Raw genomic sequence first — 19,645 nt, 5'->3', positions numbered from 1 at the left:
TCGGGCCGCACCGATCAGAATAAGGGCCCTAGTTCCAAGGGTTGCAGTGTAAAGTGGTCCTCAAATGGATGCGACTGTGGGGCCACGGAGGGTCAGAACCCCAATTGATGTAATGGGTTGGCAGCTGGTAATTAGCCACAAAAAGTCTCTCACGTCGCTAGAGGCTCCAATGGGAAAAGGCAACCATGTGCAGGTGTCCTCAGGGTTGGTGACTTTTAAGACCGGCTGGTCAATGGTCTCAGTTTGTATGGGACCAACCTTGATTCCTGCTGGAGGCTGTATCCATGTGGTGCCAACAATGGTGAGCCGCAGGTGTGGGATGTTGAAAGGCTGTTTGGCTCTCAGGGTTGGAAAAGGGCAGCCCAGGGCATTTGGGGACTCCAAGTGGTGGGTCTAAAGGTGATCAGCTTTTCCTGGTCCAGGCTGAAACCTTATAGGTATAGCCTCTAGCGACGTGAGAGACTTTTTGTGGCTAATTACCAGCTGCCAACCCATTACATCAATTGGGGTTCTGACCCTCCGTGGCCCCACAGTCGCATCCATTTGAGGACCACTTTACACTGCAGCCCTTGGAACTATATGACAACTGCCATCAGTGGTAACTATTAGCCTACAGGGAAATCTGAATTTCTCAGTCGCCTAATTCTTTCCAAGCATCACCCAGTGGGTCCACCATATTCAGCCTCTGGTCCAGTTATTGACTCATCTTTTTATTGCATTTTTTATCATTTTTTATTGTATTTTTGTATGTAATTGCCATATGCAATGTTGTTTTAATTGACATTAAATATTTGTGTGATTATTTCATTAATACCAGCGCCACTTCTTTTCTTTTCTTTTTACCTTAGAAAGTGAGGTGCAAGGGTGAGGGGTAGGAGGGAAAGAGGCATAAAGGTGTGGGGTGGAAGGTTGCAGGCATGAAAGGGAGAGGTGCAGGGGTGACAGGTGGATGGAGGGAGTGAGGTGTAGGGGTGACAGGTGGATGGAGGGAGTGACGTGTAGGGGTGACAGGTGGATGGAGGGAGTGAGGTGTAGCGGTGACAGGTGGATGGAGTGAGTGAGGAGGTGCAGAGGTGACAGGACAGGTGGATGGAGGGAGTGAGATGTAGGGGTGACAGGTGGATGGAGTGAGTGAGGAGGTGCAGAGGTGACAGGGCAGGTGGATGGAGGGAGTGAGGTACACGCATATGCATTCATTCTAGGGTTCATTTTGTTGGGAGCCAATTGACCTACCAAGGGGGAAAGGGGGGCGCCGGAATTTTTTTTGGCAGGGGGCCATCCTATCTGACTGTGAACGATCAGTGAAAAAAATCCAACAACCAGTTGCACGTACTGAACCACAGTCCTAGTAAGTAAAGTGGGGTTCGCTTGATTTAAAAAGATATGTTGCAGAGCGCCCAGCACAGCGTGCTATACCTAAGCTCCATATAATGGCACAGAGGGCCTTATTCTGGTTGGTGCGGTCGGACCGTGCATGGTCGGATCGGGATTTTTTTTCGTCTGCGCATGTGTATCTTTCGCAATGCGCATGCAGCGACCGCACACCGCTCACGGACGGGTCTCTCCGTGCGAAAAAGCCTGTCCGCAAGAGCACGGTCATTGTGGGCGGTATGTGGGCGTATTTAGGGGAGCGGCCGGAATAATGAGGAAAACTGGGCGTAAACATGGGCGTACATGGGGGTGTGCACACAAAATGCACGGTGCCACAACCGCCTCGATCAGCGAACACACCGTGCATTTTGGAACCTTAAACAGGCAGACGCCAAAGAGTACTCATGACTACTCGAGCTACCTCATGAGAGCGGACGCCTGGGTCTGCTAATTAACGCTGAATACAAGTAAATTACATACACCTGATTGCAATAAGCAATGCTGCAGGCTATTAAGTGAAATGCCTCCTTTCACTACCTGCAAGCCACACACAGCCCAGAAATACATAGGAAGGTTCTCTTTCTACACTTTTCAACATGTAAAGGTTGGTTTATTTTTAAGTACTATTAATCCAAATACACGTTTCTATATGTCCAGGTAGTTATTTATTAACCATCTACACCCTTACTGAAAGTGTGTTTTACATCTTTACAAAGCAGAGACCCAATTCATAGGAGTCGACATGTGTCAACTTTTTCACTGCAACACAAACATACAAATCTAATTTATTTGTTAAACACATCGACCACGTCTAACACCAACATGACTTTATTTAAAAGTAAAACCAATGTGGGGACACATAGTTAGTGAGTAAAGTGCCACATTAGAACATAATAAATATACATGTAATGAGGGTTAAAATGTTGTTTTATTACAGTGTTTATTAAGGTAGTCAATTTAGTTAATAGAAATCAATTATTACATTAGACTTAGTATAATTAAGTAATTGCCATAATTAGACTTCAAAGGGAATATTTGCAGGCCAATATATGTGAAGCGTATGCAACCGTGCTCGGACGCACATCCTCTCACGATCGGGGAGACACGCTGAGCAGTGTTCCCTCTAAGCTGTGCGCATGTGCGCGCGCACACAACTCTACGAGCGTGCGCACAGACATTAAAACAGAGCGCACAAAGCAGCATTGGTCCCTTTTTGCAGTTGTGGACTCAATTAATGTGTGTTTCACCCATTAACTACATTGTGTGCTGTGTTTTGAATGTTAAAATGTTTAATATCATTTTGAAGTAAAGTTAACACAAATGCTAATGTCATTTTCCAGTAATATATAAGTGACGCACAAAAATGTTAATTTCCTTCCAAAGTTGCACAGCCAAAATCTTTTACCGCACACAGCCTTCGTAAAATTAGAGGGAACATTGACGCTGAGTCTCCGAGCGAAAAAGGCTGATATCCGTCCAGTGCACGTTGGCGTACGCTCATATGTACGCCAGTTGTCGGTGTCAGAGGGCTGATCCGTCCGTGCACAGTGGCGTACGCTCAAATGTACGCCATTACCCTTTGCCGGTGTCTGAGACCGTCTGTGTGCAGCTGTTCTGTGGGCGGACTCACGCTCGCCCGAAAGAATATGGTATTTGCTCGTATGGACCGTACGTACTGCGGTCTGCCCGCACCAACCCGAATAACCCCCAGAGTCACAAGATGCAAGTCTCGTGAGAATCCAACACTGGTAAGATGGCATTTGGCCTTGTTTCGGGATCCGAGTCTGACGGAAACTTGAATCTTGATGTTCAGAGCGGTTTGGATTCTCAGGAATTTTAACCGCGCATCCTTAGTTTCAAATCATAGTGATAATGTATATTTATGTTTTAATTCTTTTTTTGTACATTAAAATTATTTGAATCTAATTTTCCAATTTAAATGTAATTTAGTGCTCTCTTTTATGTTATATGTTTGTTATTTTGAAGTAATCCAAAATACTTGGGAGCAGCAATTTAATGGTGGAAAATGTAAGTGATCTAAGTGGATATAGATTTATACATATTAATATACATATTGATATTCTCTAATCTTACAAAGCTTCACTATCAGCACTGCTGGCAGATGGTATTAATGCTCTAATTATGGTCTGCTCGGTCCCCAGTGTGTCCGCACCGATGACCAATGTTTCTGTCCTGTGCAGGCACATATTTGCATATGTGCATGGCTTCTGTGCGGGCACCTTTGCTGATTTGCGAGCACTGATTTCAGCGCTTGCACAGAGGGTGCGGGATGTAGGTGCCCTGTGTTTCGTGGGCGTACCCACGAAACGATAGGTGCGTCCAGTAAAACGCTAATCGTCCCCATGAGACCTCGAGCGGGCACCTGGCTTCCAGGTGGTGGGCAACTAATGTCACAGGATGTCGGCAACCCGCACAGTTCTCAGACCAGGACGCCACAAGACTAAAGGTGCCCATACACGCTGCGATTTCAGCATGCGTTTTGAACTTTTAAAGTTCAAAACGCACCGCATCGGCTTAAATCGCACAGTGTACCTGCATGGACGCCATGCGATGCGCGTCCCCACGGGTACAATATTGTAAAGCACAAAAAGTATCTGCAGGCAGTACTTTTTGTGCTTCATTGCATCGCATCAGTTTTGAAGTACATGCAATGAGATGCAATGCGGTGTCCATAAGAGGCTGAAATTACATTGCATCGCACCCGCAAAGTACAGTACATTGCATCGCATCCATTTCAAGTACCAAAATCGCATGGCAGCTTGAAGTTCAAAACACACAGCAGCCAAAATCGTTGCGTGTATGGGCACCTTCAGTCAGCAGAGACTGACTTAGATTTGCAAACACTGTAGAAATCTTTCAATGGTCATCGGCCATCGAATGATTTCGGGCATGCGCGCTAACCTGCAAATGGATGTTTATGCAAAACATCCATTTGCAGTGCGGCTGGGATATCCGCTAGGCGGCAGGGGGGCATTTGCACGGCTGGCGGGTGTCGTTTGAATACTCGCTTAGCAGCGAACTACCGCTTATTAAAAGCGTGGCTATAATCCACAAACACCAATCAAATATCTTATGACACACAAGGCTGTGTTGGCAATGCAGACTAAGTAGGCACATGCCCAGGGCAGCAATGTTGGAGGGGGTTGCAGGAAAATAGGAAACCAAAATTACAACAATTGTTATTTCTCCAACTTTTGCCTTGGATGTTTGCCAATGCTTCTACCGGTCTTCCTGCCCTAGTGTTCTGCAGAGTGGGGCAAAGCACAAGAGCAGCTTGAATGAAAAATGTGTTATTCGAATGTTTTTCTCCATGGTTGTCTAGGGTACTCCAAACAGTAAATGCGGCTTGCCTCCACAGTGCTGCTACAGGTTACAACAACGGCGCAGTGGGTGAAGTGGGGATATTGTTTAGTGTTCCTTCCATCTAGACTGTACAATGCACTAATCAGCTAATGCTACGTGACTCAGGAATTATGTAAAAAAACACTAAATCTTTCAGATATGAGATACAGAACAGGGTTGGGTGGATGGTGTGAAAACACAGATAACTATAATTATCTACTGGTTGACTTAACTGAGTCAACATTCCCCGGGCTACCTAGATAACAGCAGGAACAAGATGTTAACTGGACGGTTTCTGTTGGCTGCTTCTCAGGTGCTCATAGTTAACCGAGAATGTATAGCCCTTAAATGCTTTACCTAAAGCTCATAGTGGTCACCCGCAGGGTTAATGCAAAGGAAAATTCTCCATTTAACACTGGCCACAGGTTCATATAGTACCACCATGCAATGGAATTGTATGAAATCCAAGGTGATGGGAGTAGGATTAAAATTAAGCAAATTACAATTTACTTAGTCTACTGGGTGGTTTTTGCAGGTGCACATTATGGGTATTTATTTCATCTTAAGGCCCCCACACATTAGTCCAAAGTATGGATGCAGCATGCTATACCCTGGGAATTCTCCGGGGGCCAGATCACATATGATATATCCTATTCAATCTCATTCACTGCCACAGGATACAATGTATCCTTGGATCTGATCCAATGTGCACAGATCTGAATTGGAAGTAAATTACGTACGATTTGACACTTTTCATAAGATTTAGAGTAGAAATAATTTAAAAAGAGGCCAAATCATATATGTGTATGGCTATCTTTAGAGACACAACCCATCAATTATATATATTTTGAGTAAATGTAGCAATGTACACACAAAGCAAAACACACAGCTTATTTTTAGGCACATTTATTAATGAATAACCAACATGTAAACATAGAACAATAAAAAAACATTTTCTACAAACAGAATGAAGAAACTCAGGTAGTAAGAATAACATGGCTAAAATGATTCTTGTAATTGTGTAAGTGTACAAATAAAAGTATTAAACATTCTACATTAACTAAAGAGTTAATACAAAATATAAAAATGATGGTGAACAGTGTAACTTTAAATATTTTTTATACGATTCTAGATGCCGTTTGTTGCCCATCAAAGAACGCCATTCCCCCAAACAAAATATTTCAAATTCTATTAGTATAATTGCATTATTAAACATACAGATGGAGTAGAATTTGTTGCAGGCGACAATGCACTGTGAATAAAGTGTAAGTGGAGAATCAGTGCTATATGGTAAATAGATGGGAAGTTTTGCTGTGAATATCTAAAGGTATTCAAATGAATTTGAAAAATAATACATTCTGTGTCATAGTGCACCATTCACTGCAGTACAATCTGCTCCCTCTGGAGGATAAAAATATTTTGTTTTTAAATGAGGAAGTTAAGTTTCAGTTTATCTGTAGTAATCGCCGCCAACACCAAAAAAACTAAAAGCTACGGGAGGATGGGCTAACGTCTGAAGCATCTAGTTTTCTAATTTAATGAATTATTCTAAGAAAAAAAAACTGTGGCACCAGGTAAATAAGAAATTATTACTTATTCATGCAAAAGAAAGTTAGAATTTTGTCTCTTTCCAAAAGCAGCAGCACAAAAAAAAACCGTTTTCGGAGAGGACTCGATCTTCTCCAGTATTTATGATAACATAGAAAGGCACAGTGCTTTTTTAAATGAAATCCATCTTTATTCAAAGAAGAGGAGTAGAATTGCAAATTAATTTGTACTGATACTCCATAGAACCCTAAACTGGAACAACTCGCTGATTGTATAGGGCAATAAAATCTTAGAAAAGTCTGCGTTTTGCTTTCAAAATGCAATAGAAATGTTTTCTCAATGCTTCTTTCCTGCTCTCCTATAAAATATCATAGACCTCTGACAGTGTGTAAAATCTGAATTTATGTATTTTTTAACTTACTGGGAGAAATGCACTTGAGTAAAGTCTGCAAGAACTAAACAAGCAAAGGGCTGAACAGAGATGTACGGGACACCTGAATGTGAATTGCAATTGCTTCATTGAAAAACTCTTGAAAGCTCTTAAAATTCCCTTCCCTGCCATGAATGTACATTGCTGAATTTGAATCTTGATCGTTTTTGATGACCTGTCCTAGAAAGTTTTCTGGATCGGTTATTTCGAGCTCTCCGCAGAAGGTCTAAGATGTTATTAAAAGTTTGTTTTCCCCCAACTATAATCAAAGGTGAAAGTAAATAGGGAAAAACATCTCGTTAGAAAATTCAAAATATATAGCAATGAAGTTTCGATGCAACAGATTTAAAAAAAAAAATTGGCTTACATGTATAAATGACACAACCCAAAATGTTTGTGAGCCCGACTTGGTGAAACCTTTCATTTCTAATGGTTCAGTGTACACAAACTTTGGAACCTAAGTACTAAGCCTTACAGGAGGAACAGTAAATCAGCTTCAAACTGCTGGTGGTACAAGAATAAAATCTAGAACTGGACTACATTTAGGGTTGAGTGTCAGCACACACAGCTGTATAATTTTTGTATGCTAGGGTCTGCCAACTTTACTTAAAAATGCATGTACATTGTGTGTGTGTGTGTGTGTGTGTATGTGTATATATATATATATATATATATATATATATATATATATAATTTTTTAAGGAAAACCTATTATGACAAAAAATATAGCTAATGTATCTTTTTTTTGGCCCTCATCATTTCCTATTTCTTTACACTCGATCATATGACGTAATTATTTTAATAGTGTAATGCCTGTGGGCACATACATGCATACATACATACACACGTGTGGCCCACACATTGACTAGCATAAAGAATACCAATATTTAAAAAAAAAACTAAAAAAATACTTAAAAACATAGTTTATTTGTACATCTTCACTCTAGTTTTACATGTATATCTCATGAGCAAAATAATGGAGAAAATCTCAATAGGACTAATGCAGTAGACAAACCAAGGTGTGTAATAGTGGCACATTGCATGACACAACACACCCATCCCCCAACTGCATGTTCTTCTTACAATACATCAGTGCAATTCGTATGTCCTTCACATTTCACATAGATATATGATTTTGCACTGTATATACTGTATGCACTACCTATAGCCAAGTTCTAATATAATATACATAGGGGGAAATTTACAAAGATGTGTATTCTACTTCACATATGATGTTGCTCTGGGCAACCAATCAAAATCTATTTCTTATTTAATTAGCACCCTCTAGAAGATAGTAGACAGGATCTGATTGGTTGCCCATAGCAACATCACATGTGAAGTAGAATACACATCTTAGTAAATTTCATAGATTTGGGATGTAAAATTGTTTATGGGGAGAAAGAGAAGGTACTCTTTACCTAGAACGGCGCCCACGATTGAAATCGCGGGCATCGCGGGTAAAATCGCGGTAATCGCGGGCATCGCGGGTAAATCGCGGGTAAATCGCGGGTACATCAAAATCGGGTACCCGCGATTACCGCGATTTTCCCATAGAGAACAATGTTAAAAAGCCTGATTGACCGCGATTTTAGCGTTAAATGCCTCAATGCCCGCGATTTTCCCATAGGAATCAATGTTAAATGGGCTACAGAGCCCAAATAGCCCCAATTAACCCTTAAATGTCCCCCCAATTTTTGTACGCCACCCCACGATCCACGCCAACCCGAAGCGTGGCGAGCGCAGCGAGCCCGCGAGGGGCGGCGGTACGCGTCCTACGACCTTTTCATGCCCTACTATCCACGTCGGCGTGGAGTTGAGAATAGAATAGTGTGGCGAGCGCAGCGAGCCACCGAGCCCGAAGCGTGGCGAGCGCAGCGAGCCCCGCGAGGGGACGCGGATACCTTCACAGGTAGACGCGTCCCCTCGCTGGCTTCACAGGTGTCCGGGTCGCCACGGACACCTGTGAAGCCCGCGAGGGGACGCGCTTACCTGTGAAGGTATCCGCGTCCCCTCGCGGGGCTCGCTGCGCTCGCCACGCTTCGGGCTCGGTGGCTCGCTGCGCTCGCCACACTATTCTATTCTCAACTCCACGCCGACGTGGATAGTAGGGCATGAAAAGGTCGTAGGACGCGTACCGCCGCCCCTCGCGGGCTCGCTGCGCTCGCCACGCTTCGGGTTGGCGTGGATCGTGGGGTGGCGTACAAAAATTGGGGGGACATTTAAGGGTTAATGGGCTCTGTGGCCCATTTAACATTGATTTCTATGGCCAAATCGGGTGGATTGAGGCATTTAACACTAAAATCGGGTCCATCGCGGCTTTTAACATTGCTTCCTATGGGAAATCGGGAGCATCGCGTCGCGGGCATCGCGGGTACGTTTATGGCCGGCCGCGACGCGACCGACGCGATTTTTCAGGTTTAACATGGTTTTCAATGGGAAAATCGCGGGCATCGCGTCGGTCGCGTCGCGGGCAGGCATAAATGTACCCGCGATGCCCGCGACGGGCGCCGTTCTAGGTAAAGAGTACCAAAGAGAATATATACAAATAATGTCATGTCCTAAAAGTTGAGTATTATATAGAAAGTATTAAAGATTCTTAAACATTGTGCAAATATAAAGAGCGATAACTGATTGGCTGCTGTCCGATGACTGCATGGTTGTAGTTGTGTCTCATTGGATCACACTACCAAGTATAGAAGGCTCTTTAATTTGCATCTCACACCTTTTGTCTGGGTAGATAAAGGAGGGTCTCGTGTACAATTACACATAGTCATATTTGGAAGGGAAGCTTTTGCCATCCTCACTGCGTCGAGACTCATTGTAAATGGATTTCTTGCTCTTATCCTCGTAGGCAGATGCCTTGTATCCGGCACTTTTGGCATTCGTGTGATAGGAAACGGCTTTGTAGCTGTATACAAAAAAGAAAATCAATATATACATGGATGAGGTTCCAAAGCTTATTTCAGAGTTTATAATGATCTAAAAGAAACCAGTTATTTATCATTTATTTTAGTACATAATTGTAAAAAGAATCATTAAGGATATTGGTGTTTTAAATACTCATATTTTTAAGTTACTTCAACTGCTTTTGTTATGGCCACCATGGCCCTAACTGCATGGGTTTCCGCCATGTACAGATGGAGCAGCTCCGATGATCGAATAGCCAGCCACCGCCACCCACCAGAGGGCGGCGCATTCGCATGAGACGCTTGAGTGCCCCATTCTGACTGAGCCCTGCGCCACCTGTAGCACCTCCCCCAATGTCCACAACAGCTGCCTCAGCTCCCCCCTAACCCTTCCTGACTCCTTGAAGCGGAGACGGGCAGGGAAAGTGCTCACCGCTGCCGTGTTGGTGGGGACGCACGAGCGTGTGAGACGCTCTTGCATCCCCATCAAATGGAGTGCCTCTCCACCGGCGATTGCCAGCTAAGAGAATCTGGTGATACCCAGCGTTGGCTGAGAGGCGCTCCATCTGTACTCTAGTTTCCTCCCACAATCCATAAATATACTGGTAGATTAATTGGCTTCCAACATAAGTATCCCTATAATTAAGTAATGGTTGGCTGAACAGCCTTTTTATTTCTTGCAATACTGTATATAACAGTATCTTTATAATATTCTTCTTGCATTCAAAGTCTAAAAAGACCAAGCTAAAGCTGTTTGATACCAAAGTGCCCATGTAAAATGTCTGTAGATTTGTCTATAGGGACTTACCTGGTTTCTTCAGGCATCAAACCTCTGCATGCTATGCACATCATGACGCCTCCGATGAGTGTAATTCCTCCTGCGACCCATCCAACAAACAGGGCTGAGCCAAAAGTGTATCTAGAATAAGAAGGATATTAACAGTTATATCACAGCATTTTCTATAGTTGACAATTGAGATATACAGTGTTTCCTAGGTGCCTGGACCAACAAATACCTTGTTTGGAGAGTCTGCATCCCTCCCATACCTCCCATGCCACTGATTGCTCCACCAGTGTACATGCTAGACGTGGTCATCCAGAAGTTGGTCACCAACATATTGGCAAAGACGGACACCCCGATTATTGCACAGAGACCTTCACAAGATAAGATGAAACAAAATGATGGAGATTGGCATTAAGAATGTTAATATTAAGAATAAAAAACATTATTACATACATTCATTACATTGTTGTGCTATGAGTTTGAGATTTCCAGGCAAAACGTTCTATTTGGCCAACTCAACATCACTTGAAAAATCAAAATTTTGAGGTTTTTATAATAATAATAATTATTATTATTCTTCTTATTATTATTTTATTTATATAGCGCTGTTTCTCCATCAAGGACTCAAGGCCCTTAATTTCATTGGGACATTACAAGCAACAGCAACAAAATGCCATTGAAAATATCTTGAAATGTCTGTAAGGATGTTTTTCTTTATGAAGAGGAACTTGAAGAATTGTTTGTTTTTCATGACAGCATCTGTCCAATTTTTAGTGTCTTCTAGGGCCAGATATAAAGAAGGCTGAGTTCGACATTCGTGCTGGTTGCCGGACATTTTTTTTAAAGGGTTATTCTCTTTCAAGGCAAAAAAAAGCCTTGTAAGTGATTGCCCCTTTAAAAAAATGTCCGAGTTCGGCCTGCATCCCTCACGCCCCTCAAACTTGGGCAGCATTAACCCCTTGGGTGGTATGCGTGGAAAATTTCCGGGCTCAGCTGCGCTGCCGCAGCGGGCTGTCCCGGAAAATTTCCAGGCATATCACTAATGTGGAATAGGTGTGCGCCAGTGGTGTCCAGGTGTGCACCACTGGTGCACCATCTTTAAAGCCGCCCCCCCATCACTCCCCCAACCCCCCTGTCTCTCCCCTAACCCCCCATCACCTTTGCTCCAGCGATCGTACATCGGAGCTCCCCTGACCCCCTCTTCCCCAGCCGCCATGAAGTTTACAGCAATGACGTAGGTGGCAGGCTCGGGGATGTTCGTGGTGGCTCGGGGGGACTAGGGAGAGTTCAGGCGCTCGAGTCCTCCTAAGCCACCGCAAAACATCCCTGAGTCTGCCCTCTGTGTGAGGACTGGCAGCTGGGGCAGCGGCGGCAGGGAAGCTCCGGCATACTAACGCCAGAGCGGAGGTAAAGGGGGGGGGGCTTCCTATGGTCTGTGGTGGGTTTTGCTGGGGCAGGACAAACCTGCCCTGGTAGTTTTGTCCTGCCCCAGCAAAACCCACCACTCAAGGGGTTAAATCTAGCCCCTTGTCTCTTTAAAATTACAAGTGACATTAGCAAAGGAGGACTTTTCTTTTTTAACCTTTTTAGCAGTACTTTTCTTGCAGAAAAAGGTTAAACATTTAGCAAACATTCAGTCATTTTAACCATTCAGTGGATGGTGCAATGGTAAGCATTACTGCCTCACAGCACTGAGGTCATGGGTTTGATTCCCACCATTGTTGTGCAATTTTAAATGTAACTCATTTTATATGGTATTACTTTATATTAATAAAAGCAAAACAATATAAAATAAGGTTGGTTAAAAAATATCAATGGCTAGGCAGGTGGGTGGACCTACTGTACATGACTTTCTCTTTGCTTTTGTACAAGGTGAGTTAGAAGCAAGGTGAGCTAGAAGCAAAACTACATGTAGGTATTGATCCATGAATTATTCTTATGGGAAATATAGATCAACAAAACCGATATAAGTGTTCTCAACATATTATCTTTATTTCATACGCCTTAATATTGACAATACAGTAGCTGTGCAACTACTGTATGGAGTTCTGCTACTCTGAGCACAGAGGAAATGGAATGTCTGGAAAGAGAATGAGTCACATGACTGCACAACATTATATCCTTCCATCTGATAATGAAATGTAATCCAGGAGCAAGTCAGCTACTACAATTATAATTACAGAGGAAGCACTACTGTTGGCCATAATGGATGTACTATATGAAAGATGTAGGAGATCCTCAAATACATAGAGGAGTTTCAACTGCGGCCAGTGAAGCAAAGCTTTGCAAATATGCAAGGAAGGACTGCTATAGTATTTACAGGACAATGTTAAATAATAATTAATAATATTATTATTATTGCTGCTTTTTAAGGTGCAAAAGGGCTCCATTGTAAAATTAAACAGATAGGAAAACAATACATGTGATATAACAGGGACATCCACAGTAAATTGGAAGAGGATACATCTGAAAAAAGAGCAGCAGGTGCTCTTCAGAGTGCAGATGGGGCAGTTGTGAGGGTGTATTAGAGTGGGCAATATAGATGGGAGAAGGGTAACAGTGCATACACACTGAACGACTTGCCCCCTGCCCGGTGTTGTCAGTGGGGGGGCAGACGGCTTTGCATAGCACAGTGCTATGCAAAGCCATCCACAAAGCTGCTCATCTGCTGGTAATACAATCAGATGAGTGGCTTTCCCGGCGATGATGAGGGAACACGCACCACAACTCACTTTTCATCACCAGGCCGTACACACTGGGTGAATCTGAGCTGAAAGATGAAAACACTAAGATTGAGCGGCTTTCAGCTTAAAATTGCCCAGTGTGTATGGGCCTTTAGTCTGAGGGTGTATTAGTGTGCATATTATAGGTCGAAAAGTGTAGGTGTGAGGGTGCGTCAGTGTGAGTAGTATAGGTGTGAGTAGGGTAAAGGGCTATAGTGGGAGTAGTATATGTGGGAGTAGGGAAAGGGTGTCTTAGTGTGAGTAATATAGGTGGGAGTAGGGTGATGGTACATTAGTATGAGTAGTATAGGTGGGAGTAGGGTGATGGTACATTAGTATGAGTAGTATAGGTGGGACTAGGGTGAGGGTACATTAGTATGAGTAATATAGGTGGGAGTAGGGTGAGGGTACATTAGTATGAGTAGTATAGGTGGGAGTAGGGTGATGGTACATTAGTATGAGTAGTATAGGTGGGAGTAGGGTGATGGTACATTAGTATGAGTAGTATAGGTGGGAGTAGGGTGATGGTACATTAGTATGAGTAGTATAGGTGGGAGTAGGGTGATGGTACATTAGTATGAGTAGTATAGGTGGGAGTAGGGTGAGGGTACATTAGTATGAGTAGTATAGGTGGGAGTAGGGTGATGGTACATTAGTATGAGTAGTATAGATGGGAGTAGGGTGAAGGTACATTAGTATGAGTATTATAGGTGGGAGTAGGGTGATGGTACATTAGTATGAGTAGTATAGGTGGGAGTAGGGTGATGGTACATTAGTATGAGTAGTATAGGTGGGAGTAGGGTGATGGTACATTAGTATGAGTAGTATAGGTGGGAGTAGGGCGAGGGTACATTAGTATGAGTAGTATAGGTGGCAGTAGGGTGAGGGTACATTAGTATGAGTAGTATAGGTGGGAGTAGGGCGAGGGTACATTAGTATGAGTAGTATAGGTGGCAGTAGGGTGAGGGTACATTAGTATGAGTAATATAGGTGGGAGTAGGGCGAGGGTACATTAGTATGAGTAGTATAGGTGGGAGTAGGGTGATGGTACATTAGTATTAGTAGTATAGGTGGGAGTAGGGCGAAGGTACATTAGTATGATTAGTATAGGTGGCAGTAGGGTGAGGGTACATTAGTATGAGTAGTATAGGTGGGAGTAGGGTGATGGTACATTAGTATGAGTAGTATAGGTGGGAGTAGGGTGATGGTACATTAGTATGAGTAGTATAGGTGGGAGTAGGGCGAGGGTACATTAGTATGAGTAGTATAGGTGGCAGTAGGGTGATGGTACATTATTATGAGTAGTATAGGTGGCAGTATAAACTGCCATTAGTATATGTACATTAGTATGAGTAGTATAGGTGTCTGTAGGGTGATGACACATTAGTATGAGTAGTATAGGTGGGAGTAGGGTGAGGGTACATTAGTATGAGTAGTATAGGTGGGAGTAGGGTGAGGGTACATTAGTATGAGTAGTATAGGTGGGAGTAGGGTGAGGGTACATTAGTATGAGTAGTATAGGTGGGAGTAGGGTGAGGGTACATTAGTATGAGTAGTATAGGTGGGAGTAGGGTGAGGGTACATTAGTATGAGTAGTATAGGTGGGAGTAGCGTGATGAAGTAGGATGAGCGTCCATTACTGTGAGTAGCACAGGTGGGTTTAGGTTAAGCTCTAATACAGAGACTTGTTTGCAGATAGTATTTAAAGAATTGCTGGCTGTGGGAGAGGCTGATTGGGTGTGGTAGAGAATTCAGTAAGTGGATAGTGGCACTAGGTAGGGAGTGAGTGGTGTTTACCATAGGTGAGGCACAGGCAGAAGGAAAGTATTCCAAGATGAGATGTGCTATGCATGGAGGGGTAGTGTTGTGGAGGACTTTGTAGCTAATTACCCCAAATACTAATACTCTGTTCCCCTTGAACCGCCGGCAGCTTTCCGGGCAGTTGGATCACATGCAACATATCGAATGAGATCCCAGCAAGGGCTGTGCTATGCAAAATATTTAACATGCAGCTTAGGGGCTTCAGTCCGATGCGCATGGGAACATGCATCAGATCGGATCTAAAACACATGCGATTCACCAGTTTTCATCTGATTTATCGGCCCGATGCGTCGAAATGGGATGTAATCGCACAAGGGTATTCTGAAAATGGATACAGATTGTTGAACACATCAAACAAAATCTTTTTGTATGGAAGCCGAAGCCAGTAGACACTAGCTCTATTGATATTTATCTGTGCAGTAAAATTTCATACTACTACTTTTTACTGTTTAAAGTACTGTAAGTCCATTGCCTTATTCCTTTAAAAATTCCCAAAGATTTAAAATTATTGATTTTAAAATAATTATTTAGGGCAAGGACACAAATACCTCCGTCTTTTGGTCGATGGAAGAGATGGAATTAAATAAAGAGATGTCAGAATGAGAAGAACGTGCTCACCTGCTACAATAAACATTATTCCAGACGTCAGGGTGATGTTGGCTTTGGCCGCATCTTCCATACTTCCAATCCTGATGCATTTCAGGGCGAAGATTGATATGAGCAAACCGATCGCCCCGAGTACGATCCCTACTATCATCAATGCTCTTACGGCCTGGAACATAGCTGTAATGGGGAGATATATACAGACAAAACGTTAATCATAAAATTGGTGGGCTGAGGAATTACTGTACTGTAGTATTTCAGTGAAACGCTGAAGCATCAGATCATTGTCTAGTATAGACTTTTCCCATGATTACGGCAAAGCCGTACTATATTAATCCTTTTTATTACATTGCCTGGTTAAAGGGTATCATCCAAAATAATACTTAAATGGGGGATCCGTGATGTTATTTTGGGATAATGGATTTTCCAAAACATTAGATATTTGTGAATCGTTATATAATTTTTCTTAAGTTGGAAACTCTTTTTCTAGTTGTATTAGTTATTTCACTACATTTTATAGTATATTGGAAACAAATATGTGGCAACCAGTTTGTGCTTTAAGAACTTTATAATAACTTATTGGCTTGTACCAATCTTCTTTATTTTACCAAATACTTTATTTTACCAATACTTTATTTTACCAATACCAATCTTCTTTATTTTACCAAATACATAGATTTACCTTTTATCTGACATCTGCTCATTTTTTACCATGACTTAATAGGAATGATTCTGAGTTAGGAATAAACTAAGTACGAGTAAGTAACTCTGTATCATGATAAAACCATATTGCACTGCAGGTGGGGCAGATGTAACATGTGCAGGGCGATTAGATTTGGGTGGGGTGTGTTCAAACTGAAATCTAAACTGTAGTGTAAAATAAAGCTGCCCATCATCTGTGGCCTACATGCAAAAGTAGCCAGTATTTACTCTGCATACAAAAAATGATGTATTTGTATACCTTGCATTGCAACATGGTTGTCCATTTGCACTTAGTCTTTCTTACTTTATCCCAAATTCAGAATCAGGGCCTTTACCACCAGGTAAAGCAGTTTAAATTATTGCCTTAGGTAAAAACACATTATAAATCAAAGTAACCCGAAGTGTGAAAACTTATTTAATGCTCTAAATATAAAAAGAGCAAATCTAGAACAAAAAGGTACCTAAAGTAAATTATAAATTGAATTATTAAATTTTATATATATATATATATATATATATATATATATATATATATATATATATATATATATATATATATATACAAAGAAAAAAAAGGGTACTCTTTACTTAGTGCGGCGCCCGTCGCGGGCATCGCGGGTACATTAATGTATGGCCGCGACGCGACCGACGCGATGCCCGCGATTTGCCATTGAAATCAATGTAAAACATAAAAATCGTGTCGGTCGCGTCGCGGCCGCACATAAACGCACCCGCGATGCCCGCGACGCGATGCTCACGATTTCCCATAGGGAACAATGTTAAAAGTCGCGATGGACCCGATTTTAGTGTTAAATGGCTCAATCAACCCGATTTGGCCATAGGAATCAATGTTAAATGGGCCACAGAGCCCATTAACCCTTAAATGTCCCCCAAATTTTTAACGCCACCCCACGATCCACGCCAACCCGAAGCGTGGCGAGCGCAGCGAGCCCGCGAGGGGCGGCGGTACGCGTCCTCCGACCTTTTCATGCCCTACTATCCACGTCGGCGTGGTGTGAGAATATAATAGTGTGGCGAGCGCAGCGAGCCACCGAGCCCGAAGCGTGGCGAGCGCAGCGAGCCCCGCGAGGGGACGCGGATACCTTCACAGGTAGACGCGTCCCCTCGCGGGCTTCACAGGTGTCCGTGGCGACCACGCGTCTACCTGTGAAGGTATCCGCGTCCCCTCGCGGGGCTCGCTGCGCTCGCCACGCTTCGGGCTCGGTGGCTCGCTGCGCTCGCCACACTATTGTATTCTCACACCACGCCGACGTGGATAGTAGGGCATGAAAAGGTCGGAGGACGCGTACCGCCGCCCCTCGCGGGCTCGCTGCGCTCGCCACGCTTCGGGTTGGCGTGGATCGTGGGGTGGCGTTAAAAATTTGGGGGGACATTTAACGGTTCATTGGCCCTATTTGGGCTGTGTGGCCCATTTTACATTGATTTATATGCCAAAATCGGGTCCATTGAGGCATTTAAGTGTCAAATCGCGGTCAATCAGGCTTTTTAACATTGTTTCCTATGGGAAAATCGCGGTGATCGCGGTAATCGCGGGCATCGCGACCATCCAATTTTACCCGCGATGCCCGCGATTACCGCGATCACCGCGATTTTTACCCGCGATGACCACGATTTTGATCGGCGGCGCCGTTCTAGGTAAAGAGTACCAAAAAAAGTATTGCGATATTACAAAATGATGTAGTATATTTAATATAAGTGGTGGCTTCATAAGCGTTATTAGGAGTTAGATCATTTTTAAGATATATTTAAATAAAAAAAACAAAGTAAACAATTTCTTATTCAAATTCCATTATTCATTGACAGGGTTTCGGTTGCAAAGAAATTGTGCACAAGTCAATGGAAATATGTGATAAGGCCTGGCACACCCCAGTCACTGGAGATAAGACACATTCTGCTTTTGTACAACAAAAGTCCAGGTACACAATTGGGGTGCTAGATTGTATCAGTGCTCGTACATTAAATCTATTAACTTATTCAGTAACTTTAGATCAGAGGATGTGACTAATCAAAGGAAAACCCTACTCTCCTATTTCATGTCATATTTATATAAAGTACATCAAAAATATTTCCAATCATATGGGAACAATGACCACATATGAAGTAGCGTTTGCCCATTTCCCTGCCAATTATCCCAGCCCTTCACCTAGCAAGTAAAAGCCACACACCTTGAAAGGAGTATTCATAAAATGTTACATACCATAGAAAAAAAAAAAAACATAAAATGTTATATACAATAAAAACAAAAACAAAATGTTATCTACAGTAGAATAAAAAAAATTATATAGCAACTGTTCACAAATGATAACATCCAATAGACATTATAGTGTTGTTAATATGGTTGCCTGTAATAGTTCAGAAAATTTTGTTAGACTGTTACAAATAATACATATAGCATCAATCTATTGTATATATACTGTCAACATAATTAATGAATAAGAAAGTCTATTATGTGTACTTTCTCCAATATTGATGGTCACAAATGATTGCTAACTGTATATATATATATATATGTATATATATATATATATATATATATATATATATATATATATATATATATATATATATATATATATACACACACACACACATTTTAAATATAATACAAATATATATATTTTAAAATGAAGAGGACCTGGTAAGCCAAGGATGGTAAAGTAGGGCCGGCATTCTGTGAATCCTGAGCTCTGTCTTACACAGCTCCTCCAGAGACCCTGGTACTGAAACGTTGCTGTAACTGGGTTATCGTAGAGATCCTGTGTGCTCCACATATCCAGAACGGTGGAAGCAATGATTCCAGCAAACCCCAGGGCTGAGACGATGAAACCCATCGTTTGGCACATAGTAACTGACATGGTTGAGGACCGTGGAAGTCCCAGCTAGCTGTGTGTGCTGCTTCTGATTTACTGGAGTCCCATTCTGAAGGACAATTATAATCACCTTTTTCTGCTAGAGCTTTGTTTGCACAATATGTTTTCATAAGATAACTTAGTTTCGCCCTTATTGTTGGTAGTGTGTGGCTAAGTTTCACATGACGCCCTACGCGTTATGAAGCTGTGGGGAGCGGAAATGATGACATCACAGCCACATGATTATGGCATCACATCTAGTGTACCACCCCAGTTTCTGTATCGACCAAACCTTTTCCTGTTTTTTTGCGTGTTCCTTACAGTTAATTTCTTATTGTTTTACATGCACATACATACCACCGTAACAATATAACATGCATCCTACCAGCTGTTCTTCTACATGTATGGGGAATTTACTACAGGAGATATTCAAAAATAAAAGGCTGAGTGGAACTATCAGCATAGAAAGTGGACAAAGGGAATCCAATCAACAGTTTTTATAGAAAAAAAGGAAACACAAATGA

At 42.4% G+C, this 19,645-nt stretch overlaps 1 protein-coding gene across 1 annotated transcript; it reads right to left on the bottom strand.

Annotated features, from left to right (window-relative positions):
- Positions 1-9,246: 9,246 nt before the first annotated feature.
- CLDN18 (claudin 18) lies at positions 9,247-19,127 on the bottom strand. Its single transcript, XM_083174794.1, has 5 exons — positions 18,908-19,127; positions 15,565-15,729; positions 10,635-10,773; positions 10,427-10,537; positions 9,247-9,620 (listed from the first exon to the last, which is right to left on the bottom strand). The coding sequence occupies exons 1-5, from the start codon at positions 19,125-19,127 to the stop codon at positions 9,473-9,475; spliced, it is 783 nt and encodes a 260-aa protein (XP_083030920.1). The 3' UTR covers positions 9,247-9,472.
- Positions 19,128-19,645: the final 518 nt, after the last annotated feature.

Source organism: Crinia signifera, chromosome 3 (genome assembly GCF_055691185.1).
Source record: "Crinia signifera chromosome 3, ASM5569118v1, whole genome shotgun sequence".
Taxonomy (NCBI): domain Eukaryota; kingdom Metazoa; phylum Chordata; class Amphibia; order Anura; family Myobatrachidae; genus Crinia; species Crinia signifera.
This window is presented reverse-complemented; position numbering and strand designations above follow the sequence as displayed.